Genomic DNA, 24512 nt, shown 5'->3' with positions numbered 1-24512 from the left:
AAAAAAAAAAAAAAAATCCTGTTGAACCTGCTTGGCAGCAGCCGCTATATGGAGTGGGAGAAACTCTTGAGAAACACATACTTCAACAGGAGAACACCTTTCAAATGCCAAGGGATGTTCCACAAGATTTAGGCTACTTTATCCGTTAAACAAACAAACTAACAATAAATAAAATTTTTATTAGTTTTTCAATACCGTTTAGGCTATATACCTTAAATAAATAGTATTTTTCATCGTACATGGCTGCCAAAAAAGGCTAGATGTATGCAATATGTTAAATTGTTTATTGTTATACTGGAATTTCCGTATTTTTAGTTGAATCTAACGTGTCCTAACAGTGCTTGTGTTTGTTTATTTGCCCACCAAAAATGTTCATCAAGCTCACTGTATATGTTATGTTTAATTACAGTATATTTTTTTAATCGTATTGATAATACTGGAGTAATATGAGAACTATTTGTGTACGATCGTGCTGTAAAAAAAAAAAAAACGTTAAGAGGACATCCTATTTTTTATTTTGTCTTCATTTATCATTATTTTTTTATACTTTCAAATACGTACTAGATTGCATTAAAATGTTTTTGAATGCAAATATTCCGTTTACTTGATTTGTTTTGATTTTTCATTATTATTAATTGAACGTTTCCTATTTGCGTGTCGACTCAGGTGAGTAATAACCGGAAAAAGGCGTGCCCTATTCCGGAAATGAAAAAAAAAAGAAAAAAAAAAACAGCCTCTCAGACAGGTACGTTCCTCGAGTCTCACTCACTTGTTGACTATCCGAAGTGGAACCGAACGACCTCCAAGTGACGTTGACCTTTTTTTTCTTCTTCTGTGTGAAATAAAAGTCGGAATTTGTTGGAGTGTGACACCTTTCGAGGACTTTTCAAAGATTTGTGGGAAGGGTGGGGGACATGCCGTGTGGCGTCAAGGTGTGTGCTGGGGGGTGACAGCGAGCTGTCAACACAGCATTCGTCGTTTACAGTGAGTATCATACAAAAAGCACACAAAACACATCGTGGAAATACAGTATAGGATGCATTTTGTTAATTTTGAATGAATTGTAGCACTTACTAACACCCAATTACACTGCTATGCACAGTCCTGTATCTGCTCCGAGACGTTTTAATAAATAATTGGTAAATAAGATTTAAATGAAACATTATGAACTAATAAACATAGATTTTTTTATTGTAGTCATTTGAACTTCTTTTATTACAACCGAGGTCAACCTGGTCATGTCTGCCCATTTAAAAAAAAACAAAAATCCTAATTTCCATAGATACAAGTGCCGATGTTTGTTTGTCATTACGGTAAGTGCCCTGTGATTGGCTAGTGACCAGTCCTGGGTGCACCCTGCCCAAATTCATTGAAAATGAATGAATGGATGGATGCTAATTGATCATTATGTTGATACAGACAGTGCGTCTGAGGCATGGAGAGCGCTTTTCAGTAGCCAGGCCGGTTAAAGATTCATCACTGTGCACATAAACGTTAGCATCACAGGCTTTGGCTTCGCTAGCTCCTGTTCATTTTTTTTTTTTTCCCCACATGCTCTGAGAGGGCAGGAGCGGCGACTTAGCAGGGCCAAAGCTCGGAGTTTGTAAGGTGACTTCCTCATTCTTGTCAGAGCAGAAACCAATAAATACAGCCATCGTTTTCAGCTAAATATGGAGGGTCACAGTTTCTCAAAAGCAGAAGGTCCGTCACGTGTCCGCCTTGTCCAATAATGACTCCAGCGAATTACCCATCCATCCATTTTCTTGACCGCTTATTCCTCACAAGGGTCGCAGGGGGTGCTAGAGCCTATCTCAGCTGACTTTGGGCAATAGGCGGGGTACACCCTGGACTGGTTGCCAGCCAATCGCAGTCCAGCTTATTGCGTGATATGAAAATGACAAAAAAAATACAAGTAAGGTATGTCAATATATTTCAACGTATTGACCTAGAGAACAAAATTTGCAGCAGGTTGGCACTTGGTCAAGACTGAAAATTTTTGAAAATTGATTTGGCTATACATGACTATAACATCTGCTCCTGCAAACACATCGAAATGCTCCGACCTCTGACCTCTAAGACCTATTATGATATTTCCCTCACACGAGAATGACAACAAAAAAAAAAAAAAAAAAAAAACTTATATGAGTTATGACTTATCAGGCACCTGCTTATTATCCGCCAGCTTCCTGGTTTCCGTCTGAGCGTCCGCCAATGGAGCAGGAGACCCAATGGCTGTATCAGCTCCTGGCCGACGTGCAGCTGGAGAAGTTCTACCTGCGCGTGCGCGACGGCCTCAACATCACGCGCATCGAGCACTTCGCCTACGTCAAGGAGGCCGACCTGGAGCACATCGGCATCAGCAAACCCGGTGAGCCGCACATCTGCCATTTCATTTGCCGGCGTCTATTTGATGCTACTAAACTGATTCCGTCGCAATTTTGTGTTTCTTTTTACCAAAGCACAAAGACGATTATGGGATGCGCTAAAACGCCACAAGACGTCGCGAAGCTGGCGCTCGTGGGTGCCCAAGGTATGACCACATGGGGAAAAAAAACCCAAAACAACTTAAGCACACCTGACCCACTGTGACGTCTGCACACGCAGGGTCCGGGCGGTCGCGGTCCCGACGGCGACGGCGGCGGCGAGCCCAACCTGGAAGGTGGTAGCCGGGCACTGGCCAGCCTCATCCAGGACAGCGAGCTGGTTCTCGGGGATAGGCTGGGCTCCGGCTCCTTCGGGGTGGTCAAGAAAGGAGAGTGGCACACGCCCACTGGAAGAGTTGTAAGACAAATATGAAGATTATGACATCGAAACACACAAGTGACTTTATGTATCGAAGGATTCATTGGGGGTTTAGTCTTTTAATAAAAATGATACAAGAAAAATAATATATTACGATTAAAGAAAAAAATACTAATGTTATAAAATAACTTAAAATAAATGTTAATACATAAATTGTAATAAAATAAATTAAATGAATGTATACATTTTAATTAGTGTTGTTCCGATACCGATACTGGTATCGGCAGAGGTGCCGATACTGCATTAAAACAGTGGTATCGGTATCGGTGACTACTCACAAGTAACATGCCGATACCATTAATTCCAACGCTAATATAGGATTTTGGATGCAGCATCTTGCTCATGCACGACATTCACTGGTATGTGACATGTTCACTGCATGCCGATCTAAGATATCCTATTGGCCCTTGAATGCTCTAAACCAATGGCAGGACAGCTTTTTCATGTTGAGGAAAAAAAACCTTAAATATCGATATGGTATCGGTATCGGCCGATACTGCAAAGCTGGGTATCGGTATCGGGAGCCAAAAACCGGTATCGGAATAACACTAATTTTAATAACTTAAAATAAAACAAATATATTAATAATTATTGTTATTAATAACAATAATTATTATTACTATATGGATAGGGGGCTCTCGAGGACCCAACTTGGCAAACCCTGGTATGGAGAACGTTCCAATAAAATGACCAAAAAATATGATAGTGTGTTATTTTTTTCTGTTTTTGTTTTCCGCCTGTTGCGTTGCAGCTGCCCGTGGCAGTGAAATCCCTTCGGAGCAGCCTGTCCCGCCAGGCGGACACGTTGACGGACTTTTTGCAAGAAGTGACCTGCATGCAGTCGCTGGACCACCCGCACATCATCCGACTCTACGGCGTGGTGCTCACGCAGCCACTCAAAATGGTGAGCGAACCCGCCCCACAACCTATCTCGCCATCTCTGCGCTAACGAGCCAGTCGCGCCCCCCCCGGTAGGTGACCGAGCTGGCCCCGCTGGGCGCGCTGTACGACACGCTACGCTCGCGGCAGTACGAGTACCCGCTGGTGCGCCTGTGGCTGTTCGCCTGCCAGATTGCGGCGGGCATGGACTACCTGGAGACGCGCCGCTTCATCCACCGGGACCTGGCGGCCCGCAACGTACTGCTGGCGTCCAAGGAGGTGGTGAAAATCGGCGATTTCGGCCTCATGCGGGGACTGAGCCACGACGCCGACCACTACGTCATGTCGGCGCACAGGCGCATCCCCTTTGCGTGGTCAGCCGTTTTTCATTCCTCTTTGTTCAAGTGGAAGTCAACCTTAAAGGGATACTTTTTTATTTACCCATTTTTGACAGCCAAACAATAATATTTTGTCTACACTTTGTACTTTCATTATTTTTCACATACAATTAGTACCTTTAAAAACACATTTTGCAACTTGCTGTCGACTGAAAATGACATCACAAGGGCTCAAGTAACCAATCACAGCTCAGCTTGTGAATGTCACATGACCAAACCAAGAAAACAGGTGAGCGGTGATTGGTTACCTGAGCCCTTGTGATGTCATTTTCAGTCGACAGCAAGTTGCAAAATGTGTTTTTAAAAAGGTACTAATTGTACGTGAAAAATAATGAAAATATCTAATTATAGACAAAATAATTATATTGCTATAATGGGCTGATAAATAAGTGAAGTATCCCTTTAAACATTTCTTGACAATGTTATAATAATATTATTATTATTATTATTATATATAATCAGAATGTCATTGTATGGACTTCTGCGATTGGCTGGCAACCAGTTCAGGGTGTAACCTGTCTACTGCCCAAAGCCAGCTGGGATAGGCTCCAGCACCCCCCGCGACCCTTGTGAGGAGCAAGCGGTTAAGAAAATGGATGGGTGGATGTTTAGACTAGTGAGGTCACAGATAACATATTATTGTCAAGAAATGTTTACGGTTAACTTCCACTTTAAGTAACGGTTGATCTGAGTCACCATTTTAAAATTTGGCACCCCCGATTTGCTCGTCACACATTTTGGCAACCCCCAGGTGTGCTCCGGAGAGTCTCCGCGTGGGCTCCTTCTCGCACGCGTCTGACGTGTGGATGTTCGGCGTCACCCTGTGGGAGATGTTCACGTACTGCGAAGAGCCGTGGTTCGGCCTGTCGGGACGGCAGGTAAGCGACTGGCCGACCGGAGCGATTCGCGGCACCGTCCGCTGAGCGCGCGTGCGGATCGCAGATCCTGTGGCGGGTGGAGCGGGAAGGCGAGCGGCTGGAGAAGCCGCCCGACTCGCCGCAGGAGATGTACGCCATCATGAGGAAGTGCTGGGCGTGCGAACCGGCCGAGCGGCCCGACTTCGCGCGGCTCATCGCCATGGTGACGGAGGCCAAACCCATGGAGGTCCAGGCCGGCCGGGAATTCGCCGAAGCCAGGAAGCTGGCGTTATCGCCCGGGGACCTCGTGACCGTCGTCGAGCACGGGTAACCTGGCGAAAATCCGTCTTTAAAGGTGAGAATAATCGACCGAGCTGATTCGTTGTCCGCCGTGCAGCCTGGAGCTCAGCGAGTGGCGTGGCCAGAACCAGCGGACGCTCAGCGTGGGCTGGTTCCCTCCGAGCGTCATCATGCCGCCGGCTCCCGCGCCGGCGCCGGCCGCCGCCAACTCTGCGCCCGTCACCAATTTCATCTCGGCCCCGGTGAAGGGCAGCCTGCACCACGCGGCGCACGGGGACGTCCACGCGTCTCGCAGCTGGGGATCGCCCGACAACCTGGACGAGTCAGTTGCCGCGACACTTTGGGGATATTCGGGGGCGTGTTCTTCTTGATTGACGTACTCTTGTGGCGTGTGCAGAAGCGGTGGCAGCTGGAGGCAACCGAGGGAGAAGGAGGGATCCAATCTGCTCCAAATGTCAGGTGCCGCATTTCCTCAAATACCGTTCCCATAGACGTCATACGTTCGTCCACTCAGTTTTTCTTAGAGATGCACAGGAGCCACATGTGGCTCCAGAGTGGAAGATTGCAGACCCCTGATATCGTTGCACAACGGGGCAAAGTGACCTAAACTCTAATTCACCTTCATTCATAACACTGACAACTTTTTTTACTCTAATAAATCCACGTAAGGCAAAGTTGACTCACCGTTAGGCTCGTCACGGCGTCCATTTGACGGGTCCCGTCCGCAGGTATTTCCCGAAGCCTGGAGTCGGTGTTGAGCGGTCGGCAGTCGCGGGCGCCCCCGTCAGCCGCCCCGGGCAGGTCGGCGGTTCCGTCGATGTCGGCCCGCAGCGTGGTGATGCAGCAGGACCTGCGGCGCTTCAGCGAGGCCAGCGTCCTGCCGCCTCCTCGCCCGCCGCCGCCCAAGCGCGGCAACTGGAAGCCTCAGAGGAGGCCCACCGTGCACCCGGTAACGGGCTCCACCTGGCTTCCGCCGCCTCCGCCTCCGCCTCCTCCTCCAGCGGGAGGCGCCAACCTGGTTAAAATGTCCCAGCTGGCGCGTTCGACCCCTCAGCTGGACGAGCACGCCGATGGAAGGGAGCGCTCTCGCGAAAGGGAGAAGCCGACTCCCACGCATTACGCCAGAGACTCGCTCATCTCGCAGGTATCCCAACTTTTTTCTCCAATAAGTTCTCGTCAGATTGCAACATTTTTTATATCAAGATTTGTTTCTAAAATATGAATTTCTTACAAGATCACTTTTTTTTTTCAAAAATCCCTGTTTTGTAAATGTAATGATTTTTTTATTTTTTATTTTTATTTTTTTTAACCGCGTGCGTCCTCAAATTGTGTTCAGGTGATGGAGGCCGTGCACGGGGTGACCATCGAGGAGGCTCACGGCGCACTGCAGCGGAACGAATGGAACCCGCTACGAGCCGAGCAGCAACTAAAGGTGAGAATTAATTTGTTTTAATTTAAAGAAAATAATAAATAAATACATATATTAAAATAAAAATAGTAAAATACAAAATTACATTAAAGAAATTAATTAAAAATAGCTAAAATTAAATTATTTTTTTAATTAAATAATAAAAAAACACGTCTTTTTTCATTATAAAATTAAAACGTATATATTTTTAAATAAAGTTAATTATTTTTTATTATTAAAATAAAATTTAATTAAAACAAACATATAAAATAAATAAATATAATAAATAAATTAATACAATAAAAATAATTAAATAAAACTTAAAATTAAATTCTACATTTTTTTTTAATTAAATTTCGCAATTATTTTCCCCCCCCTGATAATACTTTTCTTAGAAAATAAAATAACATCGCTATCTTTCCATAAAAGATTCCAAATATTTTCCTGAAAAGCTGAAATACCTTCACAATATTCCAACCATTTTCCTCATCAAACTGTTGCTACTAACATTTTTGCTGCGGTTCACAGTCACAATAACCAGCATGTTGAACCGTGTTCCCCAGTTTGAGCAGCTGTACTCGCTGAGCCTGTGCTCGCGAGAGGACTGCCTGCGCATCCTGACCCGGTACCAGTGGAACCTGCAGCTGGCCAGCCGCTACCTGATCCGCTGGTCGCGCGACGACCGATCCTCTTCGGGCGAGAGGGAGCGGGCGGCGCTCAGCGGCGACAGACGCGTGTAAAATTGCATTGTCACTTTTTAAAAGAGGCTCACTCTCTCTTATGATTTTTTTTACGGGACATTTGTTCATATTTTCTGTGTATATTATTCTGTTGAATAAATAGATTTTTAATGATTTCCAGCATCATTAATATTTACGATTAAGATTCTAATAAGAGTGTGCATTAGGGATAGACGGATTATCGGCCGATCATCTGCGCCAATATTCAGCATTTGGACGATTATCGGCATCGGCCATTTTGAAGAATGCTGCACCTTTTGTTTGAAATTAAAAACTAAGATAAGTAAAATTGTAATACTACGGATATTTTGAAATTTTGGAAAACTTTATTTCCTGTAGAAAATAATAGGGAGCTATTTACTTACGTTTTTATTTAACTTATGAAGACATTCTACTGCCCATGTGAGATCCCTGAACTTTTTATTAGATATTTAAAAACGTTTTTTTTTTAAACTCCAATATTTTATGAACTCTAAAAGTTGTTCGATAAATGTTTTTTTTAAATATATAAATAAATAAAAATAAGAAGTGAAGTTTGTATTGTTTCAAATTTTTATGCCAATATTTTCCCATTTAGTGAAGAAAATGAATATCGGCTCCAAATATCGGTTATTGGCATTCTTGACTACTAATCATCAGTATCTGTACTGAAAAAAAAAAATAAAAAATTCTGTCTTGTACTTCAATTACAATGGGATTGTTGCGAGATTACATACAATGATGACATTCTTGCACAATTACGTCCTTTTAGTTTGTGCGATATATAAAATGAACCTTTTTTTTTTTTCTGGTAAAAAGTGAAACTTGTGGTAATTATTATGGCATAGATCTCAATATTCCTGAGAGAATACATCAAACATGAAGCATGTGACACTAGCAGAAAAAGCTTTAATATATTTATATATTGTATCTGTCATTGGTCTTATCGTACACAATTGCATTTTTATTGGTTAAAAATGTTTCAAACAATTACGTAGAAAAGTGACTGGGTTGAAATTGAGGCAGAGGTGGCAAAAAAAAAAAAAAAAAAACTGGTCCAGAAAGTAAAAAGCCTGGCACAGTTTATGCTAGCTAGCTTGCTAACGAGCAGCATGGGAGCTAGCTAGCTAGCACCTTGGGCTAAAGCCCAACTGTGGCAGAGTTTTTACTTTCTTGACGTGGATTTGCCACCTCTGATTAGAGGTAGAATCAACATTTGCATGACATTTGGTGGAGTGAGTGCTAAACAATCAGGCACTTGAGTCGGAGGATGACAAATTGGCCAAAAAGGAGTGTTAGCTTAGCTGGATAACTGGCACCGATTCAGTGGAAACAAACTCGCACGATTTACAATTTGCACACATTGGGACTTTCCGTACATTTTAAGAGACTAGGTTAAATTTTTACGTTTTTTTTTTTTTTTAAATGTGATGACTGCTCTAATGTGTTTGTTTACATGCGTTCCACGTGACATACTCCATTTGGAAAACCCTGCTTTTGTGACAGACATGGAATCCTTAAATAACGCAGTAACATTTGAGCACACAAAAGCGGGCGGACGGAATGCCCAAAAGAATCGCAAAGCTTGCCTATTCGTTTGCTCAGGAGAAGACGCTGCTGCGCTGGTTGGCCTCGCCCACCTTCTCAAAGAACATGAAATCCTGCCAAAAAAAAAAAAAAAAGCTCTCAGTGATGCGTTTTGAACCAAAGCGAGACGAAAAGGAAGCAAACGTACGATGAGGAAGCAGGCGCCCAGGAGGACGGCTTTCATCTTCACGTCCAGATCCAGAGGGAACTGGATGCCGAAGTTGTCCGTGTCGGTGAAGATTTCCTTCAGGAGGCCGCTCCACTGCTTGCTGATGCGGCCGACGGGCTGGCCGCCATCTTTGCCCCTCAGCTGGACACCCACAAAAACCAAAATCAGTCAAGAAGGCAAATAAAAACAACAACAACAAAAAAAGCGGGTTGATGAGTGTGATCGTGTGACCTCAAAGTTGACGTCCCCGCAGCAGTTGCACGCGAAGCAGGGCCCCTCCAGTTTCATCAGGGTCTCCTTGTTGGGCCCCTGGATGGAGAAGCGCGGGAGGAACGGGTGCCAGTCTTGCTTGACGAAGCCCACGGTGGTGCCCGGCGGCGCTTGCACCTCCATCTGACCACACACATTACTCACACTTGCTCAATCATCACAATTACTACTTTCCTAGTCCTTGTCAAGTCATCATATGAGAGGCTATGCGGAGCGAGGTGGTTTTGATTATCAGGTGAGTCACCGACGGTGAACGGCGGCGGATAAACGGCTCGGTTGGGACGTTATGGAGGTCGCATGATTCCAGTTAGGAGCAAAAACAAAAAGAGCAGAGGACAAACGATCGTCTGTCCGGTCAAACCAGGCGGGCGGCTTTTCATTCCAAAAACATCACTGGGTTTGGGAAATCCGAACGGGATCAAGATCGGATTTGATTGATTTCATTTGGATTGGAATGGAAACAATTTCACATCAACAAATCTCATCGTCAAATCAATGAGAAGTGCTGGCCGGGCAGATTAGCATTGACATAGCAACACAGAGGCTGAAATCTGATTGGAGCGTGAGATTTTAACTCATTTGCTCCCAAAGACGTATAAATATGTTCTATTTTAAATGTTTTAAGTGTCCCAAAGACGTATTTATACGTTTGTTTTGGGTTTTGGTTTTTTTATGCTAGAGCATACAGAAGGCTTTGACGCAGCCTCTCAACTGCAAAAAACGGTTGACGAAATATTAGCTATTCCACAAACGGCCAGCTGGTGGCAGAAGAGTATAAGAGATCAACCAGAGCCATGTTGGGGAAAAAAAAAGCTAAATTCACAATTCTAAATAGATTTGTGAATGATGATAAAACTTGATGGTTGTTCGTCTCTGTGTGCCCTGCGATTGGCTGGCAACCAGTCCAGGGTGTCCCCTGCCTACTGCCCAGAGCCAGCTGAGATAGGCGCCAGCACCCCCCGCGACCCTTGTGAGGAATAAGCGGTCAAGAAAATGGATGGATGGATGGATGATAAAACTTAGCTATGTTCGAATGCTAATTGCTGCAAAACGGAAACAGATATAATATACTTTTTTTTTCCTGATGAAAGAATAGACTTTAATCTTTCTTTTGGTATGTTCCATGTTTTTATAGCAATAGAACACAATATTCTGTCGGCCTTGCAAAATCAGTCAAAATCCAAAATGTTTGGGAGTGAATGAGTTAAAATATATTTAAAAGTACCGGTAAATATAGTAAGCATGTAAATATTTCAGAAAAAAAATGAATTTGATATTTTGTAGGCTATTCTATTTCAGTGTCCTAAAAACCAGCATCTCTCCCATATCAGAATGGTTTGACCCACCCAACTTGTCATATGCCACCTAGCATCATCTGTCAATCACTTGAAAACTTTGTAAAAATTCAGTTAATTATTTATTTTTTGAGAACAGAGCTGTAGTATGATCCCAAAGGAAAACACTTTTTGTTGAGTTATGCGCATACATTTTAATTTACAATTAATTTACATATTTTGTTAGCTATTTTGTTTTTATTTTGAAGCTAATATTTAATATTTAACTGCAAATTAATATTGGCATGAATTATCAGTTATCGGCCCATGAAAAACCATATCAGCCTATCACATTAAAAAAAAAAAAAAAGTGAATGTAAACCGGCCGACCTCCTGCAGGCAGCACGGACACCAGCAGGAAACGCAGCGGAAGGGCCTGATGAGGCGGATGACCTCGCGGTCGTTGTTGTCTTTGATTTTCATGTCGAAGCTGCGCAAGGAGCCGCAGCAGTTGCGCGTGCAGCAGTCGTTCTTCTCCTTGGCTTTGTAGATCTTCTGGCCAAGGCTGTTTTTGATCTCGTACTGGTTGTTGGTCTCGAAGCCGATGAACGCTGGCAAACGAGCACAAATTGGGTTCAGCGAGCGGCGCCGTTAGCCGGAAGCGTCGGTCGGAGCAGCCTACCTTCCAGGAGCTCCACTTTCTGGTGGATCAGAATTTGGTCGATCTGACAAGGAAACAAAACAAGGAGACAATTTTCCATTTTAACTTGACTCATAAAAAGTTTACTTTTACACAATCCTGTAGAACAGGTTGCTCAAAGGTCAGAAAGCAGCTCGCAACATAGATTAGTAGTCTACATCTTCCCAAGACACAACATAAACCTGTCAAATAAGGTCAAATGCTAATAATAGCGGGAAAAACCACACTTCAAACAATCGATGAGTTTACCTGAGTGAGGTATTCAAGTCCCGGCGGGACCCCAACGTGAACAATGGCAGCGGGGACCGGCGCATGGCTGATGGCCGCGGGGGAGTCGCCATAAGACGGGGACGCCCCCATAGGTGCCGGTTGAAACATGACAGGAGGTGGACCCTGGTTGTAGTTCATGTTGAAGCCCGGGGCGGGCGGTTGAACGGGGTCCCCGTAGCCGCCCTGAAATGCGGGATAGGGTGCCACCGATTGGCCCCCTTGATGAGTCATTGGGTAGGGCGCCTGGTGGGTGTAACCTGGTAAAAAATAGACACGGGAAATTGGGTGCGCTGGTGGAATTTTACTACGCACGCTAAAACTGGTGTGACAGGAACAAGTGAATCTAAAGTGCTTAAAGCAGAAAAAAAACAAAAAACAAAAAAACAACAACCACAAAACATGTAGTTGAGGAACTGACCGGACATGATGACTGGTTGTGACTTCCCAGGCACTGACGCTAACTTCCGGCTACCTCTTCCTGTACTTCCTGTTACTCCTTCCTAGGAAACGAATGCGAGTAGAGTATTATTTATTTATTTATTAAAAAATAAATAAATAAATAAATAAATAAGAAAAAAAAAGTAAATTATACACACACACAAAAAAATCCTCAAATAAACAACCCAAAAAAAATCGCCTTTTAATCCAACTATGTATGTTTATGTATGTTATTTGTAGCGCTTTGAAAAGCCTCGAGTTGGGTCGCTTCGTGTGATTTGTTGACTGGTTGAAAAATCTCCTTTGATCACTGAAATGAGGTTAAACGGCGACATTTGAGCGGTTGGAAACTTTTAGCGTGGATGCTTTTTCGTTCGTCCTTCACGACTCGCCCTCGAGAGCTAAACAAACGCGTCGTTGTTTCTTTGTTTGCTTGTTTAACACGCTAGAGCCAACACAGAACTCACCTGTTGAAATAGCAGCTGTTTTGTTTTCCTCAACCGAGCTAAAATCCACACTCGAGTCGTTCGGTTCAAGTTAGTTTTGGTGGAGTCCTCGGAACCGTCTTCCCGACTCCTCCACGCCCATTTCTCCCCCCCTCCGTCTCTTTTTTTGGGGGTTTATCACGCGCCGTTAATGAAGTAACCGGAAACGTCCAATCCTTAATTAGTCCACATGTTGCTCAATTTGGAAAGTTATGGGATGTGTGTATGATGACGTTTTCTGTTTTGAATTGCCTTGTTCGACTTCTCTGCGAAATAAGCGTTTGGCGACACATGACGTCATCGGCCTAGGTAATATTGTGCCGTTATTGGCCACAAGAGAGCGACATTATTCCACTCACGCGTATCTCCATGTCTTCATTAATTCCCTATGTCTAATTATTACTTGGTTAGTCATTCTTTTATTTTTCATTGGATTTATGTATTTCATTTTGTCACGGCACTCACTTCACAAAATATTTTTATTTAAAAATGAAAGATAATAGCAATGATAGCAACAACAATAATAATAATGACGAATACGGGCAAGCAATTCATTAAATACATTGGGAATATAATGTAATGTGATTTTTTTTTAGCTATTCACTTATTTAAAAACTATAATGAATTAAATAAATGAATTCATAAATTAAAAATGTAGCTCTGTTCAGACATTTCATGTCACATGGGATTCTTTTGTGCAATAATATTGAGCATCTGAATATTCCTTTTGACTTGGAGGATGATTAACAGGCATTTTATCTCTAATTCAACCTTTTTTTGGGGGGGGGGGACTAATGGTCTGTGTGCGTGATTAGTTGGCCTTGGGTGGGGATGTGGGTGGAGGGATAAAATACGGCTATACTCTTTAAAATGTGACTTTCAGTAGTCTAAGCCGTTGGGTTGTGTTTAAAAAATGTTCAATAAACAAAATTGGAATAATAAATTAAAAATGTAAATAAAATAAATTATAATCATTACAGTGCAGAGAATACATAAACGTCTTAATGTTAAATTTTCTTCATTTTTTTTTCCCTTGGATTTAATTTTCAAAAATTCCTCATCAATGCTGCTGTTTGTTTCAATTAATCAACACAAAGGCCTCCACATATCCACACACAACAATCACACAAACTTTATCGTTGTCATCATCATTATTAATCTAAACATGATTATTATCTTAATCATTATCCCAAAAACCATGAAGACAACAGAACACAAAAAATATATATATAAAAGCTTGACATATGACATTGTTACATCGTCAAAGACTATCCCAATGATTAACATTTGATTTAATTATTAAAATAAATTGTCTATAAATTCAGTTAGGACTGCATACTGTGTCGTGTTTACCGCGCTGGGTGGTCACCGACTCCCCTTTCACATGTGGTCTTTGATGAGTCCTCGATAAGGACGCTAATCAGTCAGTGCGTCACAATACTGGAGTTTCCTCACTTTATTTATGTCTGTGCTTGCTCGCTTGACGCTGGAAAAAAAAAATGCATTTGCAGGAAAAGAGCAGACGTGTTCAACGCGCTTACAGGAATTCAGGACGAAAGATTCACATGATTCATTTTTTTTTTGGGGGGGGGGGATATATCAGTTACGAGAAACAACGCTATCATTTACGAGATTTAATTTTTTTACAAGATAAAGCCATATTTTCATGAATAAAAAGTGGTACATGGAGGGGAAGTCTTCGTGGATGTTTGTATTATACTGCCCTCTGGTGGCCATTACGTGTAACTCAGATGGAGCTGCACAAATCGTGATTAATGCACTGCTTTTCTAATCTAATGATGTTAATGCTCTATGTTTTTATATAACACGGTTTCGTGTCTTTTTCGTATAAAAAAAACTATTTTTTTTTGTTGGTGTTTTGAACGGCATTTCATTTCCATTCATTTCAATGGAGAATGTTGATGTGAGTTGCGTGTTCACATGCAGAACGAATCGAACTTTTGGAAGTCAATAGAACAAGTCAAAATTATTATTTTTTTTTTTGTTTCTAATTTTAAAGACTAGATGGGAAAAAAATAGTATATATGACGAATAGTGGTTTGGAGACGTGAGGAGATTGCTAAGATATATTCTTATCTTGGCATGTGAACGTGTGCCAAGGCGTGTCGCACACATTTTTCTTGTTGTTGATAAGGTATGGAGCGTAATTGTCCCACATTTAGCCTAAACAGACCCCCGTCATATAAACCCGCCCTGGACGCGCGGCTACAAAAAGCTTGCATTCCGCATTTACCCACATCACATCGTCGTGCCTGACAACACATCACATCACAACACAAAGCCGTCGCGCCGCATACCGGAAAGCTGAAATGGTAAGAGCTTCCTATCAAGCTATATAAATGCAAAATTGACCAAATTGAAGTCAGGATTTTATGAGGTACAAGATTGCAGTAAGTCATAGATTTTACTCGGAAAAAAAAAAAGTCATAAATTTCACAAGAAGAGTAATTATTTTTTAAAGGAAACGTCGTCGATTTTATAAGAAATTATAAAAAAAATTTACATGGGAAAACATCTAAAGGAAAAGTCACATTTTCTAAAAAAAAATAAAAAAAATCAGCTTTTACAAAGAAAAAGTCCTAAATTCTCAAAAGAAAAAAAATTACAAAGAAAACTTTATATATTTTACAAGAATAATGATTTCATAAAGGAAAAGTAATTTATTTTATAATGTAAGAACTTTACATGGGGAAAACATTCAAATAATCAAATTAGACCAACAAAGATTTGACTTTCCAAGGAAAACGTACTTTTACGAGGCCAGTTGCAGCACATTACAGTACAGTACAGTAATTTAACTACAACATTATGACAATAATCATTTTATGATAAAAAAAAAATAATAATAAATTTCCAACAAAAAAAGTTAACACTTACCTAGATGTTATGAGGAAATGTTGCAAACTAAAAAGATGCATCTTTTTTTATTCTAGTTATTACTTTTATTTCAACACAATGTTTTCTATCGTGGTTTTGATTTGGACACTTCTAGTGTATTCCTAAACTAGCAATAGCCATATGAATTTTACTTATCCATTCTAGTACCTCTCCACAGTAATTTCGTCAGGAAAAGGCGGGACATTCTGTACAATAATTCGAGCTGATTGGACGATGCGACATTCTACATGTTTGTTTTAACCAGTCACGGCCACGGGTGAAAATTTCGTACTCGTTCTTGCCGAAGGGGGTAAAAGCACGAACATCTTACCAGCTAGAAATACACGAAGCGCCTGTCGCTGTTCAACATTCAACAAGGAAACGGTGAGTAATTCTGCGAGAACAGAATTAATTGTAGCGTCCGTTCGAACATGTTAGATTAGTTTGTTAGCTCCGGTGTCGGCTTCCGGGGTTCGTCACAGTTGCATATCCCGCCCCCCAAACACAATGTCGCTCTGTGATTGGTCCGAACCACGGTAACCGCGATTACTCACAAATACCGCGAGAATTCATCTTGCGAGAGCAAGGTTAGTTAATTCCTATTCAAAACACATTTTTCCTACCTCCTGTGTGCATTTTAGATGCATTGTTCCAAACGTGTGCTGTCCTTGTTGACTTTGTACCTGTTCCTGGAGGTTGCGGTTGGAAGACACAGGACCAGAAAGGTAGCTCATCATCGTTTTGAGGACCACAATGATGGGCCTCCAATCTATTCTCTAGTGACGCGTATCTTATCACATCAGGAAGTCAGCGCGGTGGAACAGGAACAGGAGCAGAGGGCAGGCTGGGACGTCTCCATTGTGCACAACCCGCGGCCGACGGCAGTCGTCCGAGCTCGCCACAATCAACCCACCATCAACCAAAGGAGGTATACACAAGTTGTTGTTTTTTTCTCGCAATATCACGTTCGTAAACAAATCATCTTGCAGATGAATTAAAAATAAAATTGCAAGATGACGAGAAAGTGGACATAAGTATTTTTTTTTTTTATTGCAGGAGGAAGGCGAAGGTGGCTCCTGTGGATTCCATTGGCAGCTCGCTGATGTTGGCGTTCAGGAAAGCAAAGGTGTTCGTTACAAAATCAAATCAGAATTAACAAGTGGTCAATTGCTTTGGAAATAACGAGAAACTTTTTGTTGTAGGATTAACCTGATGACGACTGACAAGAGGACATGGGCCTAAGAAATATTGTCCACTCCGCTTCAGTGTTATCTTCCCAAAAACTTTTATTTTCTTAAACTACAATTAAAGAAAACAATATTGGACTGCAGAAAATATAGATTTTTGCATTGGCTTTCACATATGTACATTTGTCAAAGAGAATATGTACAGCCCCCCACTCGCAAACATAAGCAAAAATTGCCTAAAACATCCAACACATTCTCCAACAGGAGGAAAACAAACAGATGTGTTCTCTTTCAACGAGGCGCAAACAAGCCTAACGAATAAACGTGAGCAAAATCAACCATTTATGAGATGAGGGTTTGTTTGAAATAGAAAATGGGAAAAAGAGAGAGAGGAAAAAAAAAGGCCATTCCTAAGCGCTTTGTCATGAACGTACGTCCCGACCCCCATTCCGAAAAGTGCAATTGTTCAATTGTCTTGGGTGCTAATCACAAAAAGGATTTTGCTGTGATTTATTTTGGCGGTGGAAAAAAAAATAAAAAAAGTCAATTGTGGTAACACAAATATTACTTCTAAAGTGAGGGTTACGGAAAAATCTGGTGCCAAAACTAAAATGTCTTTTTTTTTTTTGGCTGATAAAGTCCACATCTGTTGTGTTATTTAAAGTGACATATGGCATCAGTGTCCTTTGCACTGACTATTACCACCCCCTCCAAAAAAAAAAAAATATTATTGGTGACGTCTCAGTCAAAAAAAAAAAAAATTCACAATTTTTAGGAGGGTGGTAAGAAAAACAAAAACTCAATTGTGCCTCAGACACAAAACGAGAGGGATAAATAACGCTGATTGTCAAAAAAAAAAAAAAAAAAAAATTCCGACTGTGGTTAAATGTTCGTCAGTCGGCATTTTTGGGGGGACGAGAACTTCCTTTTGCTCTTGTGTTTCTTTTAAGTGTCTTTTTTGTGCCCCGAGCGCCTGGAGTGCATGCACTTGTGGCAGTAGAAGATGTCGGGGACGTTGGACTTCTTGATCTTGACGCAGGACAAGTGCACCCATATGCCGCACTGGTTGCACTCGATCATTGGCCGCCCGGCGAACGGCTTGCCGCAGTAGCATGTGATCAGGTCCCACGAATCGTCGCCTGCAACACACGCGCGACATTCGCACTTAGGGCTGAGCAATGAATCGAAATTCAATGACAATTTCATTTACGACACTCCACAATTACAAAAACAAACAAAAACAAAACAAAAAAGATTATTAATTAAATTTGTAATGATAAGCGCGATATTCTGATATTAAAACTGCCACAATACATCGTCGTCATCATGTCACAATATTAAAAGCAGCACATCTGTTAAAAAAGTCAGGTTGATTTTCATTTGTGCACTTCGAGCACCCTTTGTGGCTAGTTTTTTTTTTAGTGCAATTAATTTTCATTAGGCATGTTTTGGCCCTTTGTTTAAAATCGACACTATCAGATGAAGGGGAATATAATATTATGAATCAAGTCAATATGTGTAGAAACTCAGTGTGCGTGCATCAACAACATTACATAATAATAAAACAATAATAATAATAGTAACATTGATGTTATGTACAAAAGCACAATATTGTGCTTTTTTTTTTTTTTTTTAGTATGAGTTCATTTTGTTTTACAGTATTGTGACCTTTTTTAAATATTACCATCCTCCCCACAATATTGTGATAATTATCATATTGTGAGCATCATATCATAATATCGTATCGTGACGTTTGGATATCGTTACATCCCTATTACTAATACTAATTTTGAGTTATTTAAATTAGTGCTGTCACTATCAAATATTTTTTAAACAAATTATTGTCCTAATTGGGATTTCAATTAATACCAAATTAATTGCGTTTAATATTTTCTTCATAATCGAGCAGCCATAGTTGCAACATCAATAATTGTGACTTTTACTACCATAGAAATATATAAATGAATCAATAAAAACCATTGTCGACCCACCTGACTCCACCATGATGTCTTCGTCGGCGATCCAGGTCTCGCCCTCGCTGGAACTCATCTCGGTGTCCCCGGCGGCCTCGCCGGGCGCCATTTTGTCGTGGGCGCCGTGCGGCGTGGGACCCCCGCGCAGGGGCCGCCACTCCTCCGAGTCGCTGCGCTGCAGCGGCGGCGAGCTCTTGAGCTTCTTGGCTTTGGGCTGCTTGGAGTTCTTGCTCCGCTTGATGCGCGGCCGCTTCTCGCCCTCGCTGCTGCCGCTGTCGGCCGCCGCCAGCGACAGCCTCTTGAGCTTTTTGTCCTTTTTGCGCTCGGCCTTGGCGCCGGCTGCCGGGCTCTCGTACAGCGAGTCCTTCAGGCGCATCTTGTCCAGCAAAGCGCTTTCCGGGTGCACGCTTTTGCTCTTGTTGGCGCGCGCCTTGTGGACAAACGTGTGGATGGTGTGGATGTCCGGGCTGCCGTCCGCCCACGCGCTGCTCACACCGCCGCCGCCGCCGTCCGCCGACGAACTGTGGGCGGAGCTGGACGACGTCGGGGACCACGAGCTTTCCTACGTGGCAGGAAAGAAACGTTTTGTTGTGATAGGATCAACTGAAGCTACATCTGAAACGTGTTTACTGAAAATCGAAGCTGACCTCTTTGGGACTGGGGATGTAGCCAGCATAAGCCAGGACAAAACTGCAGAACTTGTTGAAGTCCTCCACAGTCCTTCTCTTCCTCTCTGGGGGCTAAACAAAACAAACATTTAGTCCATAGTTGTTGTTTGTTCAACAAATGTGTTCAGTCCGGTTGGGGTACTTACCAAAGGTTCTGTTTTGCACGTCAAACGTGAATCTGTAGGCAGAGAAAGACATGAAGTAGTAACATGACAAGACTTCCCATGACAGTCAAGACAAAAATGACGACTTCAACAGGAGTTTTTTTTTTTTGTCTTAAAAGGCCTTTGAATTGTTCATTCCATGTATTTTGAAAATTACACAAAGATGGCGGACACTTGTCAAGTCGCTACGTCGAGTTGATTTAAAACTTTTACTGTTTGTTATTATAAATAATGAGCCCGTTTCCTGAGGTTGCATTTATTTGTCGAAATGCATCCACTCCCCAGGGCCGCGGGTTCAGGACGTTAGCCAAGCTAACTAACGCTAGCATTAGCCGCTAAACGGCTCAATAGCTTAATGGGGGATTATTAAGTGATACATGGACCCAAACAAAAAAAATAACTTGCTTACCAATACACGTAAAACGGCGGCGGCGAGCAAATGCGTTGATTGTGCGGAAGTGAACCACAATGTGAACATTTGTAGTGTTGAGTTTAATGCAGAAAAGCACCCTGGTGGGTTGGCCGGGCAACTTGCAACGTTTGAATCGACTTTGAACTAAGCAACGCGGTTGGCATTAATCGACATCCCTGCCACTGCGAGTGCACCGATATAGCGTTCCTACTCGGTGGTCATTCGATCACGATTAAAGTTATTAAAATTGCTGGTGGCAAAACGTCAAAAGATGACAAAGTTGACTTAGCATTTAGCGGCTAACGTGCTAATCACGCCGGAGCTCGTGAAAGGTGCCTCAATGTCGCTCGTCAACTTGATTTTGGAGTTATCAGTCGACGTAGATTTGCTTCGTTTTGTCGGGAAAAACAATGTCAACTCGGACACCCGAGAAGCACGATTTTAATCCGATATGCGCGTTGAGCATCGAGGACTACCTCAGAGGAGCTAACAAGACAAAACCGAACGCCGCGCTAAAATACAAAAAGTTGTCACCGTCATCAAAAATGTTAGAACCAATCTCTAACAAGAGTTTAACTGCATTATTTACTCACCAACTTTGAGCTAGTTGTCGCGAAAATGGAGAATTGTGACATACGCAAGAGAACGTAACGGCGACGCTAGCTTTCAAAAGCTCAATTATCCTCCACCCCCAGCAAACATGCAAAAGCTCACGCAAAACAAAGCAAAGCGGCTTACTTTATCGAACCCTCATCAATACCACAAAAACATACCTTGGTGATCGGACATTATGTCAAGCATTGTCCCCTCGACGAGCAGGCCTTTAAGGTCCGAGAAACGGATCCAGCGGCGGGCTCGCTAGCCGGAGCGGGGCGGCCGCGACGCTCAGCCTTCTCCCGGCGTGATTGCGCCCAAACTGTCGGGAAACTGCTTGAAACACCAACGCAATAAGGGGAAAAAAAACGATTCTTCAACAACTACAAGAGTTGCAAAGGATCACTCTTCACTGTGTATTGCTTGATCCAAGTGTCGCCACGCTATCGACACGAGCGAGAAAATGCACTTTTTCTGTCACTCGCACCATTCCGCTGCGTTTAAAATCCGTGCCGCCACCGAATAGCTCGGCTGTAAAACATCGTTACAGTTAAACCGCGCTGAGAACTTCTCCGATATAGAAATATTTTGTGCGTGTATTTGAGCTTTCGTAGTCGGGCAACTCGACAGCCAAGGAGGATTGCCCACAGGTCTACGCGCGGCAGAAGCTTGTACAATCCATCGATGGAATGGTTCGCCCCAAAGGATTATGGGTAATGACGTTCGGCTGTGTGGCGAACCGACCAGAATTTGTCGTAATTAAACTACATTTCCCGTTGGGCACTGGGACCGAGAGTCCCCGTCGCCGATGCGATTTCGCCAGGCTATGTCACGAAATATTTTTTTTAACAGATACGGCTATGTATAGAAATTTGTGAGCTGATATACTAAAAGACTGCACATAAATCATGCTGCGTAAGTCGTGTTGCCACTTTGATTCATTTAGTGTCGATAATATATCACTGTCGTAGACGTATGCTAACTAGCTTTAGCATTTGTAGCACCATGTTGCATGACTTGCTGCAAGGAACGGACCCCGGTAGCTTTCTTATCATACAAGGTATCTGGGACAAAACATGCCTTAGAGTGACATTTAAAAAAAAAAAAACTAACGAAACCTGTACTTAATCAAAGATTCCTGTAGTTGTTCGGGTCGACGTCTTCTATGGAGCTTCATCAAGGCTGCATTGAACAGGTTGTTATGCTGCTGTACATTACTGAGTGTAGAGACATGAATTAATACTGTTAATTTTAGGACGGAAGCAGTCCATGTTCTCAGCTTTGAAGTCAGTGAGGATGAGCTAAAGGCTGGCTTGAAAGGATCACCCATTGAAAGGTATTTAAACAACCCAAAGGTATAGATGGAATCAAAATTTCATCAAAGGGCAAAGTCTTGCCCACATTGTGAGTTGGATTTTTGTGGTTGTCGTTTCAGGCTCCACTTTCACAACGCTTACAGCGACCCCCTGGGCTGGAACGGCCGTGCCGCCTTCACGGTGGACCAGTTCTGCGTGGAGCGAGTCGCGCTGCTCCTCAAGCAGTCCTCACAAGTCAAGTCGGCTATTTTAGCCATCGACTCGCTCTCGTGGATCCTGAGACACGTCAGCCCAACTGCAGTTTGCAGGACTCTCCAACAGCTTAAAAATGGTGATCTGTTAGTTTCCAGAAGACGCGCAAGCGGGTTCCTGTGGAAATGGCTGTAATAACTGCACCTTTTGTACATCAGGGGGATCTGTGGGAAACGTCATCGGTCTCCTCCATTCCGACATGCACCCACGAGGTACGGTGGGCAGCCTGTGCCACTTGGCCACATCACTCATCACTGTGGCGGTGGGACCGAGTGGAGAGCAAGCAAAGATAACCAAGCGCTTAAAGTCAGGAAAAGTTTTGCAAGGTGTAAGTATTAAAGACTTAAAAACAGGAAAAAAAAGAAAAGAAAAAGAAAGAACATGAAGTATCTGTTGATGCGTAGGATGAGGTGTTCTCCATCAAAGATGACCTGACGGTGGTTGGACAGAGCAAACTGAGCCGGTCTGAGCCGCAAGAACAGAGGGTATCCTTAAACATAGAGGTGGGTGATATGGCCTAAAAGTTATATCACGATATTTCAAAGAAAAAATACACCGGTAATATCGTAGAAGGTATGATATGGAACACCCCTACTTAAACGTACTACAAATTGTTCAATATTCAACTTGGTACTCGTAATATTAATCTCATACTGCCACTTTTTTTTTGTTAAATGCACAAAAAAAAACAAGAACATTAAAATAAATTGTTAAAATGCAATTACAATGTACTAAAGAATACACGTTTCAAAATGGTTTCAGTGACTATTTGGGGTATTGTAAGGCTCAAACTATAAAACGTCATTCCGCATTTTACTTTTGCCATTAGCGAGCTATGTTATTAGCATAACATGGTAAAATGAACTGAAATTATTTAGAAGTGCTAATTAAATGTTATTTGGGGTTCTTGCAGGCAGACCCAACAGAAAATTTGACCTTCAACCTCCACTTATCCGACAGTCAGCGTGAGGCTAAGGAGAAGCTAGCGCTGCCCTTTGTCTTCAGTAAAGAGAAGTAAAAGACACTCAAGTCTTTTTTTGGTCATATTTCCGTTTGCTCTGCATTCACTCTTTGCCTTTGTTTTTGTGTCATAGGAAAGCAGCTCTTCTCCACACTGGTTCGGGGAGAATCGTGTACGAACCCGACGCAACCGACGACTACGACCAGGAAGATCCTGACGACGATCTTGATGTGTGATAGTCTTGTTTGCTTTAATAGCGCCAACTGTTTCTTTTTATCCATCCATTTACCCATTTACTACCGCTTATCCGGGGTCGGGTCGCGGGGCCAGCAGCTTTAGGAGGGAAGCCCAGACTTCCCTCTCCCCAGCCGCTTCAACCAGCTCGTCCGGAGGGATCCCAAGGCGTTCCCAGGCCAGCCGAGAGACACAATCTCTCCAGCGTGTTCTGGGTCGTCCCCGGGGCATCCCGTCGGTGGGACATGCCCGGAACACCTCACCAAGGAGGCATCTAGGTGCCCAAGCCACATCAACTGGTTTCACTGTCGTTGCTCACGTGAGGGTTGGAAGTCCCCCAGCAGAACGAGGGAGTCCCCACCTGCCCACACCTGCTTTGCGCCTTTCACCGTGGGCAACTCCAGAGTGGAACCCCTCTCGAGAGGATTGGGACCAGAGCCCAACCCGTGTGGAGGAGAGTCCGACTATATCTAGTCTGAATTTTTCTGTCTCGCACACCAGCTCGGGCTCCTTCCCTGCCAGAGAGGTGACATTGCATGTCCCAAGAGCTTGCTTCTGTGGCTGGGGATCGGACCGCCACCCAGCTCGCTACGCACCCGACCCCTTTGGCCCCTCCTACCGGTGTTGAGCACATAGCCCATGCCTTTTCGGGCTGTGCCTGACCGGGCCCCATCGGTGAAGGCCCGGTCACCACACTTTGTTTTTAATATCTTTATATTAATTGTTTAATATGAAATGTAACAATGAATAAAGGAAAAACTAGAAAAGTGCCTCGTGGTGAACTGGTGGTCTGTACCTGTAGCTTGAATTCACATTGGCTAAGATCTGTGTTGTATATATACATAGTGGACCGAAAGTATGTATAAAAATCTTAATTTGGTCACATTTACAGATTTTATTCTGGCATCTTTTACTCTATGACCTTCTTTCTTCACTCTAACCTGCTTTTTACTTTTGCAATGTTTCTTTGCTCCCTGCCTTCCTTCAGTACTTGTGCAAAGCTGCTTTAGAGGAAACTTTTCTTCTCAACTCAAATTATTTGCCATTACTTAAGGTACCTGAAAACATTAAATTGTAAATTGTAGCGTGAGCCTATTTTTTTTGTCCCACTCTGGGGTTATGAATTAAGTAGGTCAGTGATTCTGACCACTGTTTTGAGACACATTAGCAATGTCTTGTATTGGTTCATCTAACTATGCAAGTTACAGGCAGATAGCAATAAATGCTCTTCCACTAAATGGCAGGCTGTTGTGTCAGAGGTCACAGTCATTTTGTGAGTAAATTTAGTATTTCAGCA

At 42.8% G+C, this 24512-nt stretch overlaps 4 protein-coding genes and 1 long non-coding RNA gene across 8 annotated transcripts; 3 read left to right on the top strand and 2 right to left on the bottom strand.

Annotated features, from left to right (window-relative positions):
- The first annotated feature begins 469 nt into the window (after positions 1-469).
- tnk1 (tyrosine kinase, non-receptor, 1) lies at positions 470-7498 on the top strand. Its single transcript, XM_077501072.1, has 13 exons — positions 470-984; positions 2183-2368; positions 2460-2530; positions 2605-2781; positions 3554-3706; positions 3778-4055; positions 4831-4957; positions 5022-5263; positions 5334-5558; positions 5634-5695; positions 5965-6380; positions 6573-6668; positions 7208-7498. Exons 2-13 carry the CDS (start codon positions 2212-2214, stop codon positions 7382-7384), a joined length of 2181 nt encoding a protein of 726 aa, XP_077357198.1. The 5' UTR covers positions 470-984; positions 2183-2211; the 3' UTR covers positions 7385-7498.
- A 754-nt stretch (positions 7499-8252) lies between these two features.
- Positions 8253-15940, bottom strand: LOC144003512 (phospholipid scramblase 1-like). Of its 3 annotated transcripts, none has more exons than XM_077499875.1 (8): positions 15786-15940; positions 12052-12133; positions 11613-11890; positions 11346-11388; positions 11054-11274; positions 9351-9512; positions 9099-9260; positions 8253-9024 (listed from the first exon to the last, which is right to left on the bottom strand). In XM_077499875.1, exons 2-8 carry the CDS (start codon positions 12056-12058, stop codon positions 8965-8967), a joined length of 933 nt encoding a protein of 310 aa, XP_077356001.1. In that variant the 5' UTR covers positions 12059-12133; positions 15786-15940; the 3' UTR covers positions 8253-8964. The 3 variants fall into 3 exon arrangements, with proteins under 3 accessions (XP_077356001.1, XP_077356000.1, XP_077356002.1); XM_077499874.1 differs by lacking the exon at positions 15786-15940 and adding an exon at positions 12539-12795; XM_077499876.1 differs by lacking the exons at positions 12052-12133; positions 15786-15940 and adding an exon at positions 12539-12797.
- On the top strand, positions 14787-17439 carry LOC144003516 (uncharacterized). Its single transcript, XR_013279007.1, has 5 exons — positions 14787-14889; positions 16096-16179; positions 16258-16382; positions 16511-16580; positions 16657-17439. It is a non-coding gene; the product is annotated as an uncharacterized LOC144003516 (long non-coding RNA).
- On the bottom strand, positions 16716-23751 carry phf23b (PHD finger protein 23b). Its single transcript, XM_077499879.1, has 6 exons — positions 22165-23751; positions 20632-22089; positions 19429-19460; positions 19262-19354; positions 18633-19176; positions 16716-17780 (listed from the first exon to the last, which is right to left on the bottom strand). Exons 2-6 carry the CDS (start codon positions 20657-20659, stop codon positions 17587-17589), a joined length of 891 nt encoding a protein of 296 aa, XP_077356005.1. The 5' UTR covers positions 20660-22089; positions 22165-23751; the 3' UTR covers positions 16716-17586.
- Positions 20054-23985, top strand: elp5 (elongator acetyltransferase complex subunit 5). 2 transcript variants are annotated; one of them, XM_077499878.1, is made up of 9 exons: positions 20054-21367; positions 21454-21512; positions 21587-21647; positions 21708-21788; positions 21888-22099; positions 22179-22348; positions 22425-22523; positions 22934-23034; positions 23115-23985. In XM_077499878.1, exons 2-9 carry the CDS (start codon positions 21458-21460, stop codon positions 23215-23217), a joined length of 882 nt encoding a protein of 293 aa, XP_077356004.1. In that variant the 5' UTR covers positions 20054-21367; positions 21454-21457; the 3' UTR covers positions 23218-23985. The 2 variants fall into 2 exon arrangements, with proteins under 2 accessions (XP_077356004.1, XP_077356003.1); XM_077499877.1 differs by having other exon boundaries at positions 20057-21512.
- The last annotated feature ends 527 nt before the right edge of the window (positions 23986-24512 follow it).

This window comes from Festucalex cinctus, chromosome 16 (assembly GCF_051991245.1).
Source record: "Festucalex cinctus isolate MCC-2025b chromosome 16, RoL_Fcin_1.0, whole genome shotgun sequence".
Classification (NCBI taxonomy): Eukaryota; Metazoa; Chordata; class Actinopteri; order Syngnathiformes; family Syngnathidae; genus Festucalex; species Festucalex cinctus.
Note: the sequence above shows the minus strand (reverse complement) of the source record. Positions and strands in the feature narration are given on the sequence as shown.

Bases quoted from the DNA above. Each gene is read 5' to 3' on its own strand.
- tnk1 (XM_077501072.1), top strand. From the start codon at position 2,212: ATGGAGCAGGAGACCCAATGGCTGTATCAGCTCCTGGCCGACGTGCAG. The intron at 2,531-2,604 runs GTATGACCACAT...CTGCACACGCAG, and splicing joins GGCGCTCGTGGGTGCCCAAG to GGTCCGGGCGGTCGCGGTCC. The intron at 6,381-6,572 runs GTATCCCAACTT...AATTGTGTTCAG, and splicing joins GAGACTCGCTCATCTCGCAG to GTGATGGAGGCCGTGCACGG.
- LOC144003512 (XM_077499875.1), bottom strand. The intron at 11,275-11,345 runs GTAGGCTGCTCC...CTCGTTTGCCAG, and splicing joins GAAAGTGGAGCTCCTGGAAG to CGTTCATCGGCTTCGAGACC. The intron at 9,513-11,053 runs GTCGGCCGGTTT...GTGTGTGGTCAG, and splicing joins GTCCGTGCTGCCTGCAGGAG to ATGGAGGTGCAAGCGCCGCC.
- phf23b (XM_077499879.1), bottom strand. From the start codon at position 20,659: ATGCTTGACATAATGTCCGATCACCAAG. The intron at 19,177-19,261 runs GTCAGCTTCGAT...CCTGCCACGTAG, and splicing joins ACATCCCCAGTCCCAAAGAG to GAAAGCTCGTGGTCCCCGAC. The intron at 17,781-18,632 runs GTGGGTCGACAA...CGTGTGTTGCAG, and splicing joins AGACATCATGGTGGAGTCAG to GCGACGATTCGTGGGACCTG.
- elp5 (XM_077499877.1), top strand. From the start codon at position 21,428: ATGCTAACTAGCTTTAGCATTTGTAGCACCATGTTGCATGACTTGCTG. The intron at 21,648-21,707 runs GTTGTTATGCTG...TGTTAATTTTAG, and splicing joins ATCAAGGCTGCATTGAACAG to GACGGAAGCAGTCCATGTTC. The intron at 22,524-22,933 runs GTGGGTGATATG...GGGTTCTTGCAG, and splicing joins GGGTATCCTTAAACATAGAG to GCAGACCCAACAGAAAATTT.